Genomic DNA, 24,455 nt, shown 5'->3' on the forward strand with positions numbered 1-24,455 from the left:
ATCCCAGCTATCCTGTTTGGCCTTACTGACCGCTGCTCTTGCAGCATTTCTGGCAGTTTTGAATTCTGCTAACGCAACAGAGTCTTTTCGATCTTCCTTTGCCACTCTCTGAAGAGCCCGTAGCTATTTACGGCGTAGTTTAATTGCTGAGCGAACCTCGGGATTCCACCATGGTACAGATTTTTTACCAGGGACACCACTGGTCCTGGGGACGTGGTGTGAGGCGATGTCAAACAACTGTTGGGTAAATTCCTCCGCTGAGGTGGGAGAATTGTCAGTAAACACGGATTGAATCTCTGTCTGGTAATTCGCCCAGTCAGCCAACTCATATTTCCATCTGGAACGACAAGATGCTACTGGTGGCGCTCGATTCAAAGAAATGGCAATAGGAAGATGATCGCTGCCGCAGCAGTCATTGTGTACCTTCCAGGACAGCTGGGAACCAAGATTATGAGATGTTACCGAGAGGTCTAGAGTAGACGATTCACCAGTTGCGGGGCTTATTCTGGTGTGGCTGCCATCGTTCAGCAAAGTTAGTCCGTATGTATCGAAAATTTGTTCAAGAATAAGCCCACGTGAATCATTTGAGTGACAACCCCAAAAGGTGGAGTGCCCGTTGAAATCGCCCATCAAAAGAATTGGGGATGAAAATTGGTCAAGGATTTTCTCAAGAGTTATTTTAATTTGCTGGTTAAGATGATGTGTGGAGGGAGAGATGTAGATGGAAAAAACTGTTAATTTAACGGGGAAGTCAATTTCTACAGCTATGGCAAGTAAAAGTTCATCAAAAGGAATATCAATACGACGATGCGGGATTTCGGTTTTAATGGCAATACCTACGCCAGTTCTTGAAGGGTTATTTGGATTTTCACAGATATACAGATCATAACCTTTAATGAGATTAGGGTTTACTTTAGATTCGGGATCATTGTTTCTTGTAAAGCAATTGCTGCAGGGTTAAATTGGGAAATTAGTAATTGCAATTCAGGGAGTCTACCTTTCAAACCTAACAGATTCCATTGTAGTGCGAGACAAGTTAAAGTGGGGTCCTGGTTATTTGGTGGGTTTGTTACGTGAGCCATTGTTCGGTTGTGGGCGAGGAGAGTTCAGACGTGCGGAGTCCATTAGGCTTTGCAGATGGCTGATAATACTGGGGGAGTTGGATAGGGATTCATCTTTCAGAGGGTGTTGATCGGAGTCATTTGGGGATTGCGATTGGTCAGCCAGGGGTTTCTTCATTACCGGGGGATGTATTTCAGTCGTAGGGTGACGCTTGTGTTTCTGAACGCTTGGCTTTGGGGTTGCAGCACTTACCTGAGTCGATGTGCCACCACCAATAGGCTTCGTCGTCGTCTGCATTGCGCTCGAATCGGTGTCCATTTCAGAAGCACTTCCGTCGTCCTGTGTGGCTTGGTTCCGCTTTGCTCGCTTCTTCTCCTTCTTGCTTTTGTGCTTCTTCTCCAGCTCATCGATTCTGGACGTTAGCTTCGCGATGGTATCCATTAGCTGTTTGATCAAATCATCCTTGGCCTTCAGCTGTGCCGACTCCGCCGGCGTTGCACGAGCTACTTCCAGGCGATGTTGGACCTTGCTGACAGCAGCATACGATCCACCACCAGCGTTCAGTTGTTTGAGGGCTTCCTGGTACGAGATTCCTTTTGTGAACCGTAGTCGGACGATTTCCTTCTCCCTTTTGTAGATTGGGCAGGATCGGCTTGCCGGACCATGGGCCCCTTCACAGTGCAGGCAGAAAGGCGCTGCTTGGCATTCACCCTCGAGTTCATGTTGCTGGGAGCAGTTGCGACATCTTGGAGCATTCTTGCACCGGAACTTGGTGTGCCCGTACTCGAAACACCGGTAGCAAATCATCGGGTCCGGGACGTAGATGCGGGTTTCCACTCGCAGCGGTCCTACTTTCACGCGATCAGGTACTGCTGTTCCGTTAATGGTCAGGATGAGCGTGGGCGTGTTGACAGGTTTGCCGTCCTGCATCCGAGTGATTCGCTTTACGCCAACCACTCCATCTTCAGCCATCCAGTGCAAAAGCTCTTCCTCCGTTTTGTTTTTGATTTCCGGACAGTAGATTACACAACGACGCTTGTTCAGGATGGGGTGAAGCTCCACTTTCACCGCCGTGCCGTCGAACAACGCCGTCATGCCGAGCAACTTCCTTGCCTGCGCAGCATCACGCACACGCAGCACAAATTTCGATCCGTTCGCTTCCGTGGTTGTGGCTTCAATCTCACCGACGAGGTCCTTCATCGATTTTCCAACAATGAACGGACATGGCGTCACCGCACTGTCAACCGCGTACAGCGACAGAATTTGCAGCTGACCGATGCCGACACCGCCCATCCATGTTGGAACCGTTGGTCTTCCATCCGCTGCTGAGGGGGGCAGCCCAGGGTCCCACCCCGAACTCGCCGCCATCGTCTCACTGACTCGAAAAACACTTGCCACTAATCACTGTATTCGTTGAGTTCGACCGACGAAAAATGTCTCAAATTAATCCTCCCACTCACAACACAGATGTCTACTCCTTTAGACACTGCCGCGTGTTAGTAAAAACACACAAAAACACTCAAAAAACTACGGTAAAAGGTCCTTTTTCCTTATATGCGACGCTAATTCGGCACGCTTGAGAAAATCACTTGGGATTTCGCACTCGATAAACACGTCCAAACACGTTGAAAGTTAACGAGAAACTGATCCTGGATGATGAATGAGCCATGCTCTTCTCTGTCAGCTTTTATTAGTTTCTATTTACATATACATTTACATTTTGATGATTGTCAGCACTACACTGATAGTGCTTCTTCTGATCTCGCATACGACCGCGCAACAGCGGATTCCCCATCGCTTCCTTTGAAGCGCTATCTCGGCCTTTTTGGTTACAGCCCTAATAGCGTCCACCGTCAATTAACCCTTCCGGAAGCTAAACTGAGTCATCTGGTTTCTCGATACAGATCATCAGCCTCGATAGAATGTTCCATTCCAACAATTTCCCGATGGTATCCGGGGAGCAGATAGGTCTGTACACCGACAGGTCGCCAGGTGGCTTCCCGATCTTCACCTTTTCCACCTCTCCGGAAATTCGCCTCTGTCTAGGGACATCCGCATAGCCATTCTGAACATGTCAGGACTAGCCCCGATGGCCGTCTTGATGGCTACTGTCGGGATAACGTCTGGAGCCGGAGCCTTGTTCAACTTTTAAGACGCTTCGCTACTGCGATGAGTTAGTCGTTCGTCACCGTCTTATACCGTGGCGCGTGAACAACGCTTCTACGATCTTCTGCAGCATCTCTGGGGAGCGTTCTGTATGCATGTCCCCAGTGGGTCGTATTGGCTGCCTGGCAGAGATTTTCGCTGCACGCCAACTTACACGCCTTAATCTCTTTGTTCAGTGTCAGTTTAGCTACAGGGGCCTCACTTCGCTCCATTATTCTACTCCCTGTGGGGTATGAACAAAGCTGAGTAGCATTCCCCATGCGTGTATTTCCCCTAGCAAGCATCAGTGACAGCCAGCACCATGACGGGGTCGTCGTCAGTGTGATGCTGCCTCATTGACGAGTGGACTGTTGGCGGAGCAAGTCGCCATCACCGTGAGGTTCTGTATTATGCCAAGTGATTCTACTGCAGTTTGCCAAGATGGCTGGGAACGGATTGTTCCAGAGAGTTGCCCGGCATTCGCATTGGCGATCCTGCCAGGAGTGCATCATAATCAATAACAAGTTAATCATAAAATAGGTAGAATCACTTGGCATAAAAACAGTGAGAGAAAACAAATCGTTTTGGTGTGGGAAGTGTGTGGTGGTGCTGCAAACACAGTGAAGTGAGTGTTGCAATTCTGCGGTTCCTGACGAAAGCTAGAGCGCGGAAAGTTTTTTCCAACCGCGTTCTGTTTTAGCCTTGGTTCTAGCACAAACACATGAACAAAGGCGCGGTGACGTGGTTGATTTTTGTTGTCGACTGGTAGCACGCTGTGGATAGGTGGTCGGTCGATGATTGCATGCATGTTTCTTCATGTTCTTGCTCGGCATGGATGGTCGCGCTTTCGTTGATTCCTCGGATCGTACATGCTCGTGTTGTCGCTCGGTTGAACGGTAAATGCAAACAGGTTGATGTGCATGATGGTAGAGGTATTTGACTATTGTGAATGTTGCCGTAAAATACTCGCGGCGTTGGTTGGTTGGGTTGGTTTTTGCTCGGGTTTTTTGGTTGGGCAAATTAATGGCGTGTCGAACCGCCGAAAATTTTTTCTGCATAAAGAAAATGCAGGGACGTGTAATGAAAACCGTCCAAGGAAACGGCATTTTTGGATAACCGCCGAAAAATATTCTGCATAAAGAAAATGCAGGGACGTGTAGTGAAAACCGTCCAAGATAAAGGCGTTGTTGGATAACCGCCGAAAATTTTTCTGCATAAGGAAAATACAGGGACGTGAAATGAAATCCGTCCAAGGAAATGGCGTTATTGAAAAACTGCCGAAAATTGTTTGCATCAGGAAAATGCAGCGATGTGTAAAGAAACCCGTCTAAGGAAATGGCGTTGCATGATAACTGCCGAAAGCTGTGCGTGGGGAAAATGCAGGGACGTGTAATGAAAACCGCCCATAAAAATTGCATATCGTAAAACAGTTTAAAATTCGAAGTACGCAATGAAAACATATCTACTGAAAATATGTTGCAGAACCTCTTTCGAACTCGTTTTGTAGAATCTATTTTCGTATAATGAAGGACATTTGTGTGTTATATATGGTCCATCTGTACCATCACATTGAAGCATTGAAAATGGAGTTGTATGATATACGGAATCTTTAGTCTGATAAATCTCAAATTCGTTATTGATGATTTCATGAATTTCTAGACTCTAGTGCAATTTTGATTTGGTGAGATACAATTTGCACACTCACTTATATTAGTAGGCGTTTGCACAAAAATGTTTGACATTCTACCAAAACAAGGGAGACGAATTCATCAAATATCTAGCATAATATGACCTTCACCGAACTAGATTTTTTCGGGCAGATTTCGTGTTCCGCAATCTACTAGGACGGTTCGGCCACAACAAGTGTTAAGGGATAGTGAAAAAACTCTAAGGAATAGTGATATACGCTGATAATTCGTTCTTTTATAAGTTATATAAGAACGGGTTATAAGATACAGTAATGAATAGTGTGTTGTGTGTTGGGTTTTTATGGCCTCCGGTCGCAGCGGGTGGATAGTCGTTGGGGGCTGCTACGTTCGTGGTTGGGGTGGACTGGGATTTTGATTCGGCACCGAGCTTGATCGATGCAAGGCGGGTATTTAAAAGTGCTTTGGGGATAGTTTCAAGTTCTAACTCCACGAGCCATCTTGTGAACATGGAGTCTTTGTTTCATCCCTGACTTGCCCGGTCCGTACGGACTGAGTGATTCCCCACCTTTATCGTTGATTTGCCAGCTATCTGATTGTGTCCGGGGTTCACGAAGTGCAACATGCAGTACACACCTCGGTACACACTATACTCCGTGTCACAACTTAACACTCATAATACACCCAGATTGCTTCCGACTCCATGAATCTCCTCTTAGGTATGCCTGAGAACATGAGGCTTATTCTGCATTTCTGATTTTTTCACTAAACTGTGTTGATATTGCTAATCAAATTCTCTATCAAAATAATAACAATGAGAAAAAAAGTTGTTGTCGGGGTAACCGTGAGAAAGCGTAGGTGTTCAGTGAGGTGTGCAAATAATCACTGTGCAAAAATTAATTGCACAGAAGTCTAATAATTTCTGAGAAGCTCAATAATCTCTTGTTTTTTTTCTTTTTTGACAAATAATTCTTACAAAATATGTTCGTTTTCGTTGAATGCGTCGAATTTTCGCAATCGTGAATAACGATTGATTTGAGTGAGAGAAAAACAGGGCCGACTACATAACGAGACGTGCGCTTGAAGGAGAGAAGACGCATCACCCAACTGCGTATGTTGTAGTTATTTTTATTTGAACTCGGCAAAACCCCATAGATGATCGGTTAGCATTGCAAGTTATCAATCAAATGATATAGGTTCGATATTAACAAAAGTGCGTTTACTAAACAAAAAAGTAAATGTGGTCATTCGTCTTGATTCTCATATCTTGAAGTGTATCTTGTTGCATTGGTGCCATAAGGACTACACGTTCCTGAGAGAACGAAATTGAGGGTTTGAGCGTAAAAATAACAAGCCTGCTAGTAAGAAAACTTTTTTTTTCGGAGAAGAGGGAGAATGTGGGGTATGAACAAAGCTGAGTAGCATTCCCCATGCGTGTATTTCCCCTAGCAAGCATCAGTGACAGCCAGCACCATAACGGGGTCGTCGTCAGTGTGATGCTGCCTCATTGACGAGTGGACTGTTGGCGGAGCAAGTCGCCATCACTGTGAGGTTCTGTATTATGCCAAGTGATTCTACTGCAGTTTGCCAAGATGGCTGGGAACGGATTGTTCCAGTAAGTTGCCCGGCATTCACACTCCCATCGATGCGAGCGTTTTGCATCCTTCTCCTAGCTCTTAGGTAGGATGCGCAGAGTTCTGCGATTTCTGGACACCTGTATACCGGTTTGAGACCATTTCTGCGTAGGGATCGCCTTGGCAATGCGGCGTAGCTTGCACGCCTTAGGGTTCTAACTAGTATTTAGTCCTAGCTACTGTTATCGATGTGACCTCCAGTTTTTGAATAAAACTAAGCTAACCAACTTTACTTTGCAAACAGTTGAAAACCTCACCATCCGAGGCTTAATTCAATGCAAAGGTAATCAAATTGGGTTAGGAATCCATGTACAGGATTACTCAAAATAACTAGCATAAGCAAGGATGGAAATCTAGTGATCATGATCAGATCTCGAATGTGTCGCGGTTGAAAGGCATCGCGCGATCATAGCAACAACGATAACATTTTGTCGTCAAGCATCGTAACAAACTACGGTCCGAGAAGAATGATTCGCTCGGCATGTGCGGGCGCGATCCGATCGCTATCATGAAGTTGAAATGATAAATTCGCGATTTCATTCACTTTTTGAGCATTCTTACTTATTTTACTTCAAGATATGCTTATGAATGTATTATTTCTAATAATGAATGCGGTTTACGGGTACATAAGTGGCCTAAATTGTGATGAATAAAATTTATCACGACTTGTAACATGATCCGATAACGGGTCATCACGCGATAAAGCGTACATCAGATGCTTTGATTGCTCTGTGATACGAGTACGGTGTGAGGCGTCGGCATCATGCTACTGCAAGAACAAGGCTATCTTGGATTATTCGTATCCTTTATCACTTATCGCTTGAAGTGAGTTTCTTCCATCCTTGAGCATAAGCCACTTTTGGTCAACTTTGAACTACTGCAACTTTGTGATTTCCGATTTTCAATCTTTTTGAAGCATTCGACGGGTAATTTCATGTAAGTTTATGATATGGTCTTAGAAGTGACTATGGTCAAAGGTCACCAGAGATAATCCGGGATGGGGCATGTCCTAGAGGCTAAATTTGTCATGCAATGAAGGAAATGATTAGGTTTTAAAAATGATACTTTTAGTCAATATCAAGAAAGAAGAATCATTTCTTGAGAGAATGATCTATCAAGAGAGACGAACCAGCCAAGGGCTGAAAGTCTCTTAAATAAAGACAAATCAATCAATCAATCAATCTATCGAGATTGAAAATGGACTGGAAATCAACGGAGTTGTGACCATTTCCCTGGAATCGGTTCAATTATGAGGTCACGAAAGCGGCCAGATACATTTTTCACTCAAACCAAATAGACCCACATGCCCCGGGGGAATCTGTAGTAGGGGACATTTGCAACTTTTCACCAAAACCTATCGTGTGACAGCTCATTCGTCCTGTTTTACATGAATAGCAGTAAAAGGGACTTGTTGTGCGAAATGGACCCAATTAGCCACATCCGAAACCACCCAGCCAGGTGCCCCGGGGGAACCTGTAGTTGAGGACATTTGCAACTTTCCACCAAAACATATCGTGTGACAGCTCATTCGTTATGTTTTTACATGAATAGCACTGAAAGAGACTTGTGCGAAATGGACCCTATTGGCCACTTTTGGAATCATTCAGGTGCCCCGTATCAATTTTTAAGGAAAACAAAACAAAAACTGTATCGAAGTCGATACTTTATTGCCAAAGAGATCACCTTTGTTTGGAGAAAAGATAATATCATTGATCACATCTAAGAGTTCTGGAATCATAAATTATGAGCGCTTCCTGTGCAGCAGTCCCAGTCCTAGGTCCAAGGCTAATTGATGGAGGACTATATCAGAACTATTCGTTCAACAAATTAAAGTACTGCAATTTGTAAATAAGAATTAAAATTTAATTTCCTTTGATATCACTTACACTTGATTCATCACAAATACCATCAATAAAAATAAAATCTACTGATCGTCCTCGACTCTGTTTTCAATTTTCGTGGGCGCTATCGAAAGTGCTTTTACCTTGATTACTGAGTTTAAAAATCATTTTCTGATCGAAAGATCTATAAAGATTGATCCAACGATCGATCTAAGAGCATTGACATGATATCCCGCAGTTTGTTTTCGATCGAAAGATAAGTCGAGTGCAATCCCGAGCAGAGCCTAACAACAAAATGATAGCAAATCGAAAACTCGCCAACTTTTCCGAACTGATTCATAATGCAACTGAAATGAGTTGCATTATGAAAAATAGTTGCATAATGTTCATAATGCAACTCACTTGTACCAAAATATAAAATGGAACGTTTTTGCAATGCTAAAATGGAATTTCGACCTATCTAGATTCAGTGTCATCGAATATCTTCGAAAAAGGCAATTAATATTCATCATAAAAAATGGGATTACATGTGCGCTGTAAAAATCTATTAAACAAAGTGCCTGTAATTTTTGTATGCATCATTCAGCAACGTGTACACTGGCAAACGTCAAAGCGATCGAACACTAGCACATCTGGTGGAAAGATCGCGCAAATCAAATGAAATTTGGATTAATCGTTAATTGCATGTGCCAAGTTGTTTTGAAGAGTGTTACGTCTCTTTGTCTATGTTACGTTTGTTCGTCTGTGGTCATGTGTTCCATTATGCTAAACACTAAATTTTGATCAAGCAAGCTGTACTATAACCGTGACAATTTGGCAAGTTCTTGCCGTGACAACTCTGGTTGTGGATCAAACAATTCCATTTTGATTCATAATATTGCTAACTTAGAGAAAACTTTCCGTTTTACGGTAGAACGTAAAGCTACCGCAGCTGTCAGACTACTGATTTTCACTAAGGTATCATCGATCTACCCAAGCGATGCCTTGGATACGACGCCGATGATGATTGTTTATTGTAAGTTTTCAGAGCAGTTCATCTTGTAAGCATACTTTGATTTGGCCTTCAGTTTCAATGATAAGATGATTTTCACGGCTGCGGTAGGACTTTGACAGCTGCGGTAGGACTCGGCGGCTACCGCAGAGTGGAAATTTTTCTAAAAATCCGCAATACAACCGAAATCAGTTGCATTATGAATCATATTGCAATTGTTTGGTATAGTACGAAAAACTAGTTCGGCTAAACTATACGGCAAGTTTAAATCAAATTTCATAGTACTGAGTTGCAAAAAGCATTGAAGAGAATTGTCAGGCAAAATAGGCACAAAACAAGCAACAAAGAAGGTGCGACGATTACTCTTTATCCCTACTGGTAACAGATAATGACATGATCTCAATTTTTTTTGTTGCAGACAAAACGGAAGCTGAATTTGTTGCGTACTTTTCAACTCGTGAATAATCAATTATTGCTAACCCAAAGTCGAAACTGTTTGATGATAGAGCTTCACCAGAGTTGCAGTGTTTACCGACTCGAAGTTACCGTTCGAAAATCGCAATGCAAGGCTTAAAAATCTCTAAACTCGTGGTGTACGATGTTATTCCCATTATTTTCAAGTTGGGACAAACTTATGTCGCTTGGGTTTGTTTGTCGCAACAAATACAGGTTGCGACATTGTCATTATTGTTGCGCGATGGTTGAATTTTGGTTCACTGGCAAAAAGCTATTTAAAATTCACTTGCGTCAATTTTAGATAGGGGAACTTACGTATTTTCGGCAGATTTGTTCTCTTCGTCATGAGAGTTTTTTTTAAATCTATTGAACTCAAAGTTGGCCTCAAACATTTTGGCCGACAAAAAACCCCCACGACGAAGAGAACAAACCTGCCGATAATATCCAACGTCACCCTATTAGGTATTCAAAATAAGTCATGTGTAGAAGTACACCATACTTTTTATATTTAGAATTATGAGTCAAAATGTTGAATATTCGATGGGCTAAACGTGCTTTGAACTAAGTTTTTGTTATAAATCAGTGTATAAAACTTATTGGAAGATTTTTTTTGAGTGTCATCCTAAGTTTGTTAGTTAAAAAAAAATAATATCTCTTGAACCATAAGAGACAAAAATATGTTATTGTGACCTGAAATTATGGAAGGACCGGATTAAAATAAATAGAAACTTCAATGCAAATGTACTTTCGACTTCCTGATTGCCAAAACTATCAACACGGTGAAGCAGGTGAAGAAATTCAAACTTTGCAATTTGCGGCTTAAGCTTGGCTTAGCGCTGCTAAGCCACCTCGGAGCACCGCTTAAAATAAGCCACACTTAACGTAAACCGTAGCTTTATTAACCCTAAAAGGGATACCTTCATGGCCCCAGTTTCGTCACCTCGCTGAGTGTGTTCCATCAAAGATGAGCTCTGAAAGGCGCCTGGGGTCCAATGGACCCCAGGTATCCCTTTTAGGGTTAAACCGGGTTTAGTGGTTAAGTCGAGGTGAAGAAACCGAAAAAAAAAAATTAAGCCCAGCTTAAAATTTTGCTAAGCCTGGTTTAAAATTTAAGCCCGGGTGAAGAAATCGGCCCTTAGAGCTGTAGATTGAATTTGCAAAAAATACTACATTATAGGTGATTTCCCAGTGGTGCTCAAATTGTCCCATTGGTCAAATTACCCCGACTACCCCTACATATTATCCCATCCAAGTGCTCGTTATTATTTACCACGTATTAAAATGTATGCTCCTACTAACTTTTAGAACCATTATTCCACCCGATACCATTTTTGTTTTGTTTTATTTTTCATAAACCATTTGAATGTTCATTAGATCATTTGTTTTAGCCATTATCTCCAAGAGTAGTAGTAGTTTTGAAAAAGTTGAAACAAACTTGTTGTAGCTATTTACCGATAGCTTTGCTCTGAATGCAATCCAAATCAGTCCGAAAAGCGTTCCGGAATGTAAGCCAGTCAAAACACTTGGTATCGCCAATCCCTTCCTCATATACCCGTAAGTTGGACGGATCGCAAATCCGATTGTTCTAGTTTTGGAAACCAAATCCCGGATGATAATATTGCTCAAAATTCTTCCAAATCTATTGGCACAAAATTTATCACACTCGCAAGAAAGAAACCGCCGTACTAAATCCCATTTCACGCCATTTTAGTGTAAATTGTAGTAACTATACCGACGGACTGACGGGCAAGACGGACACCTCGATGTCCGATCTGGACGAAGGTGCCGGCGTGGCGCTCGTCATCAACGGGCACTCGCTGGTGCACTGTTTGCAGCCCGATATGGAGTCCAAGTTCCTAGAGATTGCCTCGCACTGTCGGGCGGTGATCTGCTGCCGGGTGACGCCGCTGCAGAAGGCCATGGTGGTGGAGCTGATCAAGCGGTCCAAGAACGCCGTGACGCTGGCCATCGGCGATGGCGCCAACGATGTTTCCATGATCAAGGGTGAGTTGGTTTTAAGGTATGAGGATTGATCGGAGTTGTTTCTTCAATGCGTATTTCTGTTGCAGCGGCCCACATCGGTGTTGGCATTTCGGGGCAGGAAGGTATGCAGGCCGTGCTGGCCAGCGATTATTCGATAGCTCAGTTCAAATTTCTCGAAAGACTGCTACTGGTACATGGACGGTGGTCCTACTATCGGATGTGTAAATTTCTGCGCTATTTTTTCTACAAAAACTTTGCATTCACGTTGTGCCATTTTTGGTATGCATTTTTCTGTGGCTTCAGTGCTCAAGTGAGTTGAGGGAATGAATCGGACTTCGGGAGTTTGTAGAACTAATCAACGTTGTTGTTTACAGACGGTGTTCGATCCCATGTTTATATCCGTGTACAATCTGTTTTATACATCGTTGCCAGTGCTAGCGTTAGGTATTTTTGAGCAGGACGTTTCAGACAAGAACAGCGTCGAGTATCCGAAGTTGTACACTCCCGGAATCACCAATGCCTTATTTAACACGACCGAGTTCATCCGGAGTGTACTGCACGGGATCTTCAGCTCGTTGATACTGTTTCTGATTCCGTATGGTAAGATCTCTTCGTAAGCATTTGGTAGGAACCCTTGAATAACTAAAACTTGATATTTGTCTTCAGGTACCTACAAGGACGGAATCTCCCCTGATGGATATGTACTTAACGATCATATGCTGCTGGGGTCCGTGGTAGCCACGATCCTGATTCTGGATAATACTGCCCAAGTAAGTTATTGATTCACTGATCATTGATCGATCCCAAGTCCTAACAACATCTTTTCTTCCATCCCATCAAGATTGCCTTGGACACTTCCTATTGGACTGTGTTCAACCACATCATGATCTGGGGAAGTCTGCTGTGGTACTTTTTCCTAGACTACTTCTACAACTACGTCATCGGTGGACCGTACGTCGGATCGCTAACGCAAGCCATGAAAGAAGCTACCTTCTGGTTCACAACGGTGCTAACTGTGATTGTTCTCATGGTACCGGTCTTGGCCTCTAGGTTCTACTTTGTCGATGTGTTCCCTAGTCTGTCGGATAAGGTTCGTTCGGTTGAATCCTGAGTAGAGAATACTTTTACTAAATGATGTTTTCCGTTGAACAGATTCGTGTGAAGCAGCGATTAGCTCAACTAAGATCGAGGCAAAGCAGTGACGTTCTGCGGACACCTTCAGCCCGAAGAGCAAGACGATCATTGCGATCGGGTTACGCTTTTGCCCATCAGGTTTGTTATCCAAATCACTCACATATCTCCCAATATATTACAAACCCTCACATTCCCCGAATACAGGAAGGATTCGGTCGGCTCATCACATCCGGCAAGATCATGCGCAAACTGCCGCAGGACTTTGCTTTCCCGCTGGGGCTAGGTAGCAAGAAGCAACAACAGGCGAGCATGATCGCCGCCGATGGTGGTACGCCCGGAAAGAACGGCAACAACCTGATCGGCAGCAACAACAACAACAACGGTAACGGAAACAACGGTACCGGCAACAATAACAACAACAACATCAATACCAACAATGCCAACAATATGAACGCGAGCGACAACGGGACGCTCAACGGAAGCCAGATCACCAATCTGCCCGGCAGTTCGAACAGTGGCCACAGTCCGCGGGCACCCTGCCAGGACCTGGACACGATCAATCTGTGAGGGAGTTTTAGTTTTTAGCCGAATGACAAGAAGTAAAGTTACCTGCTGCGCTTATGTTAAGGGGAGAATTGCGATTTTAACGGAACGAGGAAAATTGACGAATTTTTGGAATGAGAAATTACGAATTAAATTATTAGTTTATTTTGGGAGAAACAAATTGAATTTATTCCAGACTTCCAGGTGCTGCACGTGGAGATCTATCGAAATTGTACGGTTCATAGCGAAGAATGTTTGATGGGGATCGGTGAGTCGTAGAGTCAGTCATTTTATCTTTTTGGTATTCGATGCAACGCTAATCTTGGCAAGTAAAAGATCTCTAAAACCTAGACTTTACAAATACTGGCGTGAGAGAAAAATTGATAAACTGGAGTGGAAAAAGTTACTCATCCTCTCGGTGAGACTCACGACCAGTCTTCTCGTAGTGTAGTGGTAACGCCTAGTGAGTAGGAACCGTGCGTTCGAGTCTTACCGAGAGGACAAGTAACTCTTTTACAATGCCACTCCAATTTGTCTATTTCTTACTAACGCCAATAATTGTCAAGTCTAGCTTTTGGAGTTAAGGCGAAACTGGAAGCATTTCCTCACTTTTTGGTTTTTGATTTTTTATTAAATAACGAAGCAATATTTTCAAAATCGGTTTTCGTGCACATTTAGAGTATGGATCAAGATATCTTCTGAATTTTTTTTGTAGTGGAAAATGTTTTTCGTTTTTGCAGAAACCATTTTTGAACAAAATTTCACAAAAAAATGGTTTCTGCAAAAATGGAAAACATTTTGCATCTCAAAAAAATTCAGAAAATACCTTGATCCATACTCTACATGTGCACGAAAACCGATTTTAAAAATATTGCTTCGTTATTTAATAAAAATGAGAAAATGCTTCCAGTTTCGCCTTAAGTAGAACTTCCTCTCGGCTGGTTAAACTGCAAACATCGATAATTAATTCGTTAATTAAGTAAAAGATGTTTGGAAAAAATATGCTTTTTTAATTAGCACTGCGTGTCTAAATTGTACCATGGATGAGTGTTTTATTTGAGTAACGAATTATAAGGAAATTATTTTGAAAGGTAGAAAACTGTAATGATAAAAGTCAGTGAAAGATGCTGCTGGCAGTGCATTTAACTGACCTCCATTGCACTAGTTATCAACTCTTCATATAAACACGGTGGAGATACTACATATTATAGCGTTTTGTCATTTTTATGTATTAGTCGATCTACATCAAGCTTTGTAACCATTTTTGAAACATTCACTTGTGAAATCAAACACTATCACATCACTCATAACGAAATATTTTGCTAAGGATAAGAGAATCATGAAAGGGTTACACTTTCTGGTGTTTGCATCAAATTCGTTTTGTTGTTTATCGCTATGATTAATGAAATATTCAGTGTGAATACACAATTACCAAAAGAACCAAGAAGGAATCTGGATAGCTCTGCTTAAAGAATTAAAGGGGTGTTCCTAGGTCAAGCAGATATTTCCGGTAAGCCGACAATTCCGTTAAATTGCGGATAAATCTGGAAGTTAATCTATCCAGAAATTCCTCCACATGGATCGCGTCAGAAATTCCGTCAGAATTTTATTCTGGAACATTTGAAAAATACCTTCCAGGATTTCTGACATGATTCCTTCCGTATTTTCATGGTTTTTCCTTAGTATTTCGTCCTGAATCCCTCCCAGTGGTACTTCCGGATTCCTTCCTTCATTTTCCAACATTCTTTCCTAGTTTTCTCTTTGGGAATCTTCCACAATTCTCGATTTCTAACCGATTTCTGTTAAGGCTTTTACGGGGATCTGGCATTTTTTTCGGTATTGCTCGCAGAGTCCGCCACGGAATTTCCTGCAGTTCCTCCTATATTCTACTCGAATATATTCTCACTGAATTTCTCCCAGAATTTATCCAGGTAGCTCTACATAAGTTCACCCAGAATTTTTCTCAAATGTTGTCGTTAAATTCCTTCCAAGAGTTTCTCTAGTGATTCCCCTTGAATACTTTCTGCGATTCTGCTCGGTGTTTCTCTCGGAATTTCCCCAGGAGTAGTTCCAGAGATTTTCGGCAGGAGATTCTTCCTGGATTTCTTCCACAGGGTTTTCATGTATTCCTCCCAGAGTCCCTCGCTGGAATTTCCTGTTCTTCCTGTAATTTCTCTAAGAAATCGTAAGCTTTCTTCTAGAATTTCAACCGGGATTTTACAGCTGGGATATTTCTTAAAGATTCTCTTGAGGTTTTACTGAGATCCCGGGACTTCTTTCAGAATATTACTTCCGGTGTAGCTCCCGGAATGTTTCGCAGGGTTATTCTGTGAAGTAACCGGACATCGGGACTGCAGGAAAAGCGGGAAACGTCCTTAGAGAACTACATAAATCTTAATAATATATTCTATACCGCCTGCCAGTGTTGGTAAAATCACACTCAAAGCACACTCATGAACCGCTCCTGCGTGAGCAAACTCGCGCGCGATTCTGAATCATTTTTTCACGCGCGAGATTTTCATGCAAAATCTCGCTCTCACGAATCAAGCGTCGAGATCTCGTTCGCTTGTAAAACGAACCCAAATTAATTTGAACGGCATCCAATGTTGTTGTACTATAGGTTTGCTATTGTTCTGTCATATAATCCTAAAAACATCGAAGTAAGTAATAAGAATACCAAGAAATAAAGCAATGAGTAAAATCGCGAGTCATTTCATGCATGATTTTTTCGGCGGTGAGTTTGGCGAGTCAAGAATCGCGCGTGAAACCACTCAAGCATGAGATTTGAGAATTTGAGTTTCTGCCAACACTGCCGCCTGCAGTAGAGGTTTTACCTAGGATTTTACTCTCTGCTGAGAGAATCTCTTCATGAGATTTTACCTTAACATGACACCACATTCTGGATTTACTTTGAACTCTCTCACAAGATTTTTTCAGGAGTTCCTTCCGGATTTCCTTTTAGGATTTATACAAGAGCTATTGCTGATATTTCTCATGGAGTTCCTTGCACGATTTCTTTTGAAGGCTTTTTCTCGCAGTTGTTCCCAGGATTTCTTGCAGTGATTCTCCTGATTTTTTTAGGTTTTCACGGGATTGTCTAGAGATCTTTCCGGAATCTCCAACGGCTAAGATTTTGTCGATCATCTGACGAGAGTTTGACTCATATGACTATAACTTATTTTAGAAACCTAATCCCTTACAATTATCACCAAGAGCACCACGTTGTAGTTCTTATATTTACAGAGTTGAAGTTATAGTATCACCTAGTCATGCTAAAAGAACGGAATTTTCAATAGAGTTAATAAACTATAGAGGACAAATGTAGTGTAGAATTAGCATTTAAATAAAAATTAAAAAAAAATAGAGGACAAATGACGCTGGTGTTCCCTTTGTTCTCCCTCGAAAACATGCCGGGTATCTATCTGTCAAATTGCATGCGTTTTCGCTTTGACACTTACATTCCTGTCTATCTCCGCCAGCAAGAAATGTGACGGCGACGTCAGTGACATTCTTCCTCTATAGATTATTACATAACCCTATTGATTTTTCGATCGTTTCAAATGACTAGGAGATACTATCCGGAAATTTTAAAAATCTTCACCTCCTACTTGGCAATTGTAGAAAAAAAACGAACAATGTACACAATGTACAAGTTTGCTGAGTATCTTAATATTCTAAAATGAGATATAATCAAACTCTTGCCAGATGTTCGAAAACGTTCTTGTTTACAGGAAACAACCTACAAAATTCCCAAACAAGTATGGCAAGAAACTCAATCCATCCATCAAGAGTTCACTCTTGCTAGAAACTCCGGGCAAGTCTACTGGAGAAATTTTGAGAGGAACTTCAGGAAAAATTCTTAGAAAAATTTGGATGCGTAGGAAAAAAATATGTGGTAGAGAATCGCGCCACTTGGGCGGAGGCTCCATATTCGTCTGTTTCCCACTATAACTCAGTCAAATTTGAACCAATTGACACAACTTTTGGAATATGGTGAGATAGGTATAGTATCTACCCGTGTATAACATTTCAAGTCAATTGGTTCAACATTGACTGAGTTATAGTGGAAAACAGACGAATATAGAAGCCACCGCCCAAGTGGCGCGACACCCTAGTAATTCCGGGAGGCAACATCAGAGAAATTCTAGGAGAAAATCTGAAAACAACTTAAAGAAATCGTGGGAGGAGTTACGGGAGAAATTCCGCTAGGACCTTTAAGAGAAATCCTGGTAAACCCTCTGAAAGAATTTCTGTAGAAATCTCGTTTAAAACATAGGATAAACTGGTGGTAAACGCCACCCCGGAAAATTACTACAGTAGATTTATGGAGAAACTTTGGATGAGTTTTGGAAGGAATCCAGCAAGATTCTGGAATGTTATCAGAAAAAGTTTTGGAATAAATATCGGGAGTTACTACTGCAGATACTTCATGGAAAACTCTAGCAGAAATAGTTGAAGAAACTGTACAAGAAATCCCAAGAACAACTAACAGCAATCCCAGAAGGGACACCGGAAAACTTCTGAGATCAAATGCGGAAAAAAATCTTTGAAATCTTGAGGGAAACTTCTGGAGAAATCTCGAAAATAAAACTTAGGTAAACCCTGTAAAAGCAAGAAGGGCTCTCGGAAGGAATTCAGGGAAAAATATTGAATAGGATTATCAATTATCTTTGAAAAACGTTTAATAAATTAAAATTCTTTCTTAAGCAATGTTGTGGACCCTGTTCCACTCTACAATTCGTTCTTTGACATCGAACTTCTATCTCTTATCGTTTTCTTGCAATTTTGATTTAAACATCACATTTCAGATAAATTTGCAACTGTCAAGGTAAGCACTTTTTTGCGCACTGTGCCGAACATTTAAATCGAACATAAGAGCTAAAAGTTTGGTGTTAAAGAACGAATTGTAGAGTGGAACAGGGGCCTCATCTTTGCATAAGAAGAATTTTAATTTATTACGCATTTTTCAAAGATAATTGACAAAAACAAATTAAAACACACTACTTTTGAGCTGTTTGCTCTAGAAAACTTAGTTATTTAACTAAACTAATCGATGCCATTTGATAGACAATTCAATAATCTTTTGAATAAGGGTAAAAAACTGCGATAAGTTTGACCATTTTAAAGTTATAGCCAGTTAAGGTAATAATAATCAAAAACATGTAAACTTCAATAACTACGTAACGGTTGAGATTTTACCATATGCGTAGAACTTTATTTTTCACCATTTATGGTCCTCTTGCACCCTTTTAAAAGTTTGCACTCACGAACCTAACACCCTGTATAAATCCATTATCACCATTCAGTTTACTATCGACTCAATATCATATTTATGCAACTTTCTGAAGTACTGTTTCTACACCGAGTCCCGTCAAACATTCTTCCAGAACTGTTTGTATGTAATAGTGGGATTCACGCTCCGCAAAAAAAAGAAAGCGTGTAGTTCAAAAAGTAGGGCCCCCACAAAGCCCTAGTAAAACCAAAATTATACCACTGTTGTCATGTCATATCGTTTCATTAAATGAACACAGAAAACAAAAGTATTTAAATATTATCGAACCGAAAACAAATGGTTTATCATTTTAATATACCAACAAAATAAATGCGAAGCGATTTATCAGATCAGAGAGATGTATATTCGGGTGTGTGTGCGTGTGTTAATTCCGAAAGCGAGTGTGAATGGCATGGGTGGGAAAAGACCAAGGAACAAAGCGAAAACAATACTGATCGTTTACTAGCACGTAAGGAAACTTTGCCTTTATCATTCGAGTCTCTCTGACTAAACAATTTAAAGAAAATTTAGCAAAACAACAGATCAAATAGAAAAGAAGAATATAAATAAGAAAGTCAGTATCTCAGCTACTCAACCTAAGTGACATATAAACCGAACAGATGAAAGACACATAAAAAGGTTACAATAATAGGCTATAAACAACGTTTAGATTTCATACATCGCTGGCGGTCCCATCATCTCGTATAACAGCAGCCAGCACAGCACCATCGAAAACTATCGGATGGAAATCACTTTCGCTGACGCATTGTTCATTCAGATCAGAAAATAGCTTTTACCATCATTTGAGATCTATACCTACTAAATGTGTAAAAAAAAAAAAACTTGTTGAGATATTAATAAATGAAACAGCCATTCATTGTGATCAGTCAGTAAATTTTACAACTCGATGTACATATTGATTTATCTTTATCTAAAAAAAATATTTATAGTAAAACTACTAGAACAAACCAATAAAATATACCCGTTGCAACGTGTATTAAGTTTAGGTACCTATTTGTCGAAACTGGCTGAATCTCAGCGTATGGTTAACTCAAATAACACTACTCGAAAGTGTTATCAAAATCAAATCAAGAAAAACAGAATAACTCTATTATATATTTACGAGAGAAAAAAAAGATCGATATCAGTTCAATCAGAGGCGCGAGTATCGGGGTAAGACAGGTAGAACATGCATACATTTTTTGTGTAACCCTAGGATTTTACAGAAGAAAATTTGTAAACATTTTTAAAAATATAATTTGCTTTCCTGGACGAATTTCATGGGGGACTTCTGAAAGAATTCTTGTAGCAATCCCTAGACGAATTCCTAGAGAAATCCCTGCAGGAATTCCTGGGTGAATCCGTGGAGGAATTCCTGAAGGAACTCCTGAAGGAATTCCTGGAGAAATTCCTGCAGGGATACTTGGAGGAAACCCCGGAGGAATCTCTGTGGGAATTCCGAAAGAAATTCCTGAATAACTGCCTGGAGGAATGCCTAGATGAATTCCTGGAGCAAACCCTGGAAAATATCTTGGATGAATTTCTGGAGGATATAGGAATTCTGGAAGGAATCCATGAAGACATTCCTGGAGGAATCTTTAGAATAATTCCTGAAGAAATTCTTGGATGAGTTCCGGAGTGAGGATTATTCTTGGTAAACTCTCTCGATGAATTCCTGGAAACCGCAGGAGGAATGCCTGGAGGAACTTCTGGATAAATTCCTAACGAAATTCCTAGAGGAATTCTTGGGAAAATTCTGTGGAATTATCCCTGAAAGAATTCCTGAATGAATACTTGGAAGCTCTAGAGAAATTCTGCCAGGAACCCCTAGAAAACTTTCTGAAGAAATTCCTAGAGGAATTTCTTGAGGGATTTCAGGAGGAATTCGAGATTTCGAGAAGGAATTTCTGGGGAAGTTCAGGAGAAATCAGTTAAGGAATTCCTGTAGGAATCTCAGAAAGAATCCTTAGAAGAATTTGAAAGAAATTCCTTCGTGGAATTTGTAGTGGAATCCCTGGAGGAGTCCTTGAAGGAATCCCTGATGGAGATATTCCAGGATGAATTTGTGCAAAAAACTCTGGAAGAATTGCAGGAAACTACTGGCTGAATTCCTGAAGAAATTCTTGAAATAATTGGAGGAACTTCAGAGAGAACTCTCGGAGTAACTTCTGGAGGAATACCTGAAATAATTCCTAGATGAATTCAGAAAGGAATTCCTGGGGGAATTTCTGAAGTAATTCCTGTAGCAATTTTCGAAGAAATGCCTGGGGTAATTCCTGGTAGAATTCTTCGAATCAATGTTGCAAATTATTACCACACAAGTGCTCATTTCAATGTATCAACCGTACTCAATCGTATGCGAATGAACCGTGCACTGCTAATCGATGACCAGATGCAAAGAGGTTGCAAACTTATTTGCTGGCGAATGCAAATCGCATCGTATCGCGAATATTTTTATTGAATAACAAGCTTGCTTGGAGGTATTCCTGGAGGAGTGCCTGGAGGAATCCCTATAGAAATCCCTGGATGAACTTTCGGAGAAATGCCTGGAGCTAGTCCTTAAGGAAATCCTGGAGGAATCCCTAGAGGATCTCCTAAATGAGTTCTTGTAGGAATGCCTGGAGGAACCCCTGTAGAAATTCCTGGAGACATGTCTGTAGAAATTCCTGAAGGCTTTAGAGAATTTCCTTGAGAAATCTGTAGAGGAATTCCTGGATGAAATTCTGCATGGTAAATCCCTACAAGAAATCGTTGGAGTATCCCTGGAGCACTTACAGGAGGAATGCCGGAAGGAATCCCTGGAGGTATCTCTAAAGAAATTTCTTGAGGTATCTCTAGAGGAATAACTGGAGGAATTTGTTGAAGAATTCCTGAACGGATCCCTGTGAGAATTTTTAGAGGAATTCTCAGATGAAGGTATATCTGGATAAATCCTTTGAGGAATTCCTAGAAACTACAGGAAGAATTCCTGAAGGAGGAGTTTCTGTAGAAATTCCAGGAGGAAGTATTAAAGAAATCGCTGAAATTCCTGAGGAAATCCTGAAGCCCTGAAGGTTTTCTTAAAAGCGGACGTAAAAGAGCTCATGGAGTAACTCCTTTAGCAGTTCCTGAAGGAAACTTTGGAGGAGTTCCTGAAGAACCCCCAGGAGGGATCTTGGAAGCAATTCCAGGAGGAATTCCTAAGGGAATCTCTAAACACTTCCTGGATCAACTTCTCGAGGAGTTTCTGAAATTCCAGGACGAATTTCTGAAGGCATCCTAAGAAGAGTTCTTAAAATAATCTCTGAAGCTATTTCTGAAAGAAACACAGAAGGGATTCCCAGATGAATCTCTGAAGGATTTCTTGGAGGAATTTCTGAAGAAACCCCATAAGGATTCACGGAAGCAAATCCCTAGAAAATTTCAGGAGAACTTTTTTAGCAAATTCCTGGAAGAATATCTGTAGATCCCCATTTAAAGAAAAATAAGAAATCCATGTCTGCAGTAATTTCTGGACGAATTATTGGAACACTTGGATGGACTCCTAAAGGGATTTTTGTACAAAATTTCTAAGCCTAAGAAAAACTTCGAATAATTCCAGATGGAATTATTGTAGCAATTTCTAGCGGAATTTTGGAAGGAATATATTTCCGAGAAATTTCATTCAGAGATTTAATGACATAATTGCCCAGAGATTGCAATGAAATTTCTGAAAATACATCCAGTGATTTGTTAGGTTGCAGGTTAGCCTAGTGAATAAGACTTTGGATCGCCAATCCGGAGACGGCGAGATCGATTTCAGTTCCCATCGAAAAAACTCTCTCGACTTCTTGGGCATAGTGTATCACAATATACAAATTCATGCAATGGAAGGCAAAGAAAGCCATTCGATTAATAATTGTCCTTGCCCAAACAGTATCAAATTAGGCAAGTAATCGTAATATACCCACGCTTTCTGCACCATTTCATTGCTGAAACAGAGAATTTACCATCTCACCATACAAAAATTCAGCTCATTGCTACAAATCTAGTACTTCATTGATCGTGTCCTATTGGTTCAACTCACGCCATTCGATCGTTAATCGCGCCTCTGATGTTCAATGATCAAATTTTCCCATGGAAACGATACCACGTAAAGCGGAGCGAGGGCGCGAATGATGTCAAGTGTAATGTTTATCGGTTGAATGTTTCCTATCATGTACAATAAAAAATACGGCACGTTGCTACAACTCTTTAATCAAGAATTCTCAAAATGGCGGGAACATTTTCACGAATGTCGGTCCCGGCTGGGTCGACCATCATCGACAAAAAGAACACACAAAAGCTAACATATAATAATTTGGAGGAACAAACAGATAACGAAGATGCCTTCTTGATTTAAAATCAAACTTGTTGTTGACCTGTTTTGTAATTCTAAGTTTCGTAGTACCGATGGAGAGTATAGCGCAATTACTAGAATTGAAATCCCCGCTGCCCTGTGTCGTCAGTCACAACACACATTCAATCACAAGCAAGCAGTTACCATCGATTACCATTTACAACAACAGTACATATACATTACCAAAAAAAAAAACAATGGCAAAAACGTCGCATAATCACATCAGCTGTAGGATGCTGCTGGTACATTACACAGTACCCCCCAAAACGTGTCTTAAGTGTTGTTAAGAGTCTCTCTAGAGGTTTCTTAGGCCAATGCGGTGAATCCAGTCTAGTGATATGGAATAAGTATTGCTTTAGCTTTATATAGTGTTTTAAGTTTCCTATTTTGTCTCCTAAGTGCAATCAGTAAGTTTTAGACCGAAGCAGCTCCTGTTTCACGATTATTGTTACCTAATTTAAACACAAAGCTAACTATTTTTTATGTTAGACGTAGCATATTTTAGAAAAGAGTCGGAAAGAACGTGTGTGATAAACAGAGTATAGTATCGGTGCGCGAATCCGTTTATTTCACATACACAATCATTTCATCATCGATGTTGTTGTCAAAGAGCACGTAAATCAAATTTTATTCTTGCATTCCCGTCTGAAATGAAACGTAAAACCCGTGCTGGGATAGTTGATCTGTCCCATGGTGTACTGTGTGAGCCAGATTGATATAGGCCTGTGGCGTAATGAGAAATAAAGCGGAAAATGGAAACTTGAGGTTGACGAGTTTAGTTATTTCATCCGAAATTCCTGGGATTATTCCGACAAGAATGACCCAATTATTCTTCTTGCTTGAGTTGGGTTTCAGTACTGAGCACCCACGGTGGTGCAGAGGGCCAAATTGAAAGATTTCCGTCCTGGGCGATTGCCCGCCATTGCCTTGACCTGTGGTCAGGTCAAATATCTGTCGACTTGCTTTATATCGTTGTTGAGGCTGCGCCGCCATGAGCCTCTGGGTCTGCCACTGCTGCGATGTCTTGCTGGGTTCCATCCAGTCTAACGCTTGCTTGCAGATTTCGTTTCCGCCCCTGCGTAGAGTGTGGCCGACCCATGTTTACTTTCGCTCTCGAAATTCTGGCGCTATCGGCTTTTGATGACATCTGACATCGACGGTGGAACTCCACGTTGGAGATCCAATTGTGAGGCCACTATGCACGAATTACACTGTGGTGCATAATTGATCGGACAAACGCCGATTTTCATACAAAATGGCCAAGTTTAAGATGCTGTAACTATGGTTTGCTTTGTTGGATTGAGCTCAATTTTTGACACGGAACTACAAATATGCTGAATTTTGTGTATACAAAGTATAAAATGTTTTCGTTCACAGGTCTGGGCGTGGCA

General features: G+C 41.2%; 1 protein-coding gene across 11 annotated transcripts in view; it reads left to right on the plus strand.

The window, feature by feature from the left end:
• LOC109411329 (phospholipid-transporting ATPase ID) overlaps nt 1-23,828 on the plus strand; it is a 421,272-nt gene extending 397,444 nt beyond the window's left edge. For all 11 annotated transcript variants that reach the window (XM_062859672.1, XM_062859671.1, XM_062859673.1 and 8 more), the window contains 7 exons: nt 11,487-11,779; nt 11,845-12,068; nt 12,133-12,358; nt 12,425-12,528; nt 12,600-12,848; nt 12,911-13,030; nt 13,097-23,828. In XM_062859672.1, coding sequence (XP_062715656.1) covers nt 11,487-11,779; nt 11,845-12,068; nt 12,133-12,358; nt 12,425-12,528; nt 12,600-12,848; nt 12,911-13,030; nt 13,097-13,459 — 1,579 coding nt within the window. In that variant the 3' untranslated portion in view covers nt 13,460-23,828. The remainder of the gene's footprint in view (nt 1-11,486; nt 11,780-11,844; nt 12,069-12,132; nt 12,359-12,424; nt 12,529-12,599; nt 12,849-12,910; nt 13,031-13,096) is intronic.
• Nucleotides 23,829-24,455: the final 627 nt, after the last annotated feature.

Source organism: Aedes albopictus, chromosome 3 (genome assembly GCF_035046485.1).
Source record: "Aedes albopictus strain Foshan chromosome 3, AalbF5, whole genome shotgun sequence".
NCBI classification, from domain to species: Eukaryota; Metazoa; Arthropoda; class Insecta; order Diptera; family Culicidae; genus Aedes; species Aedes albopictus.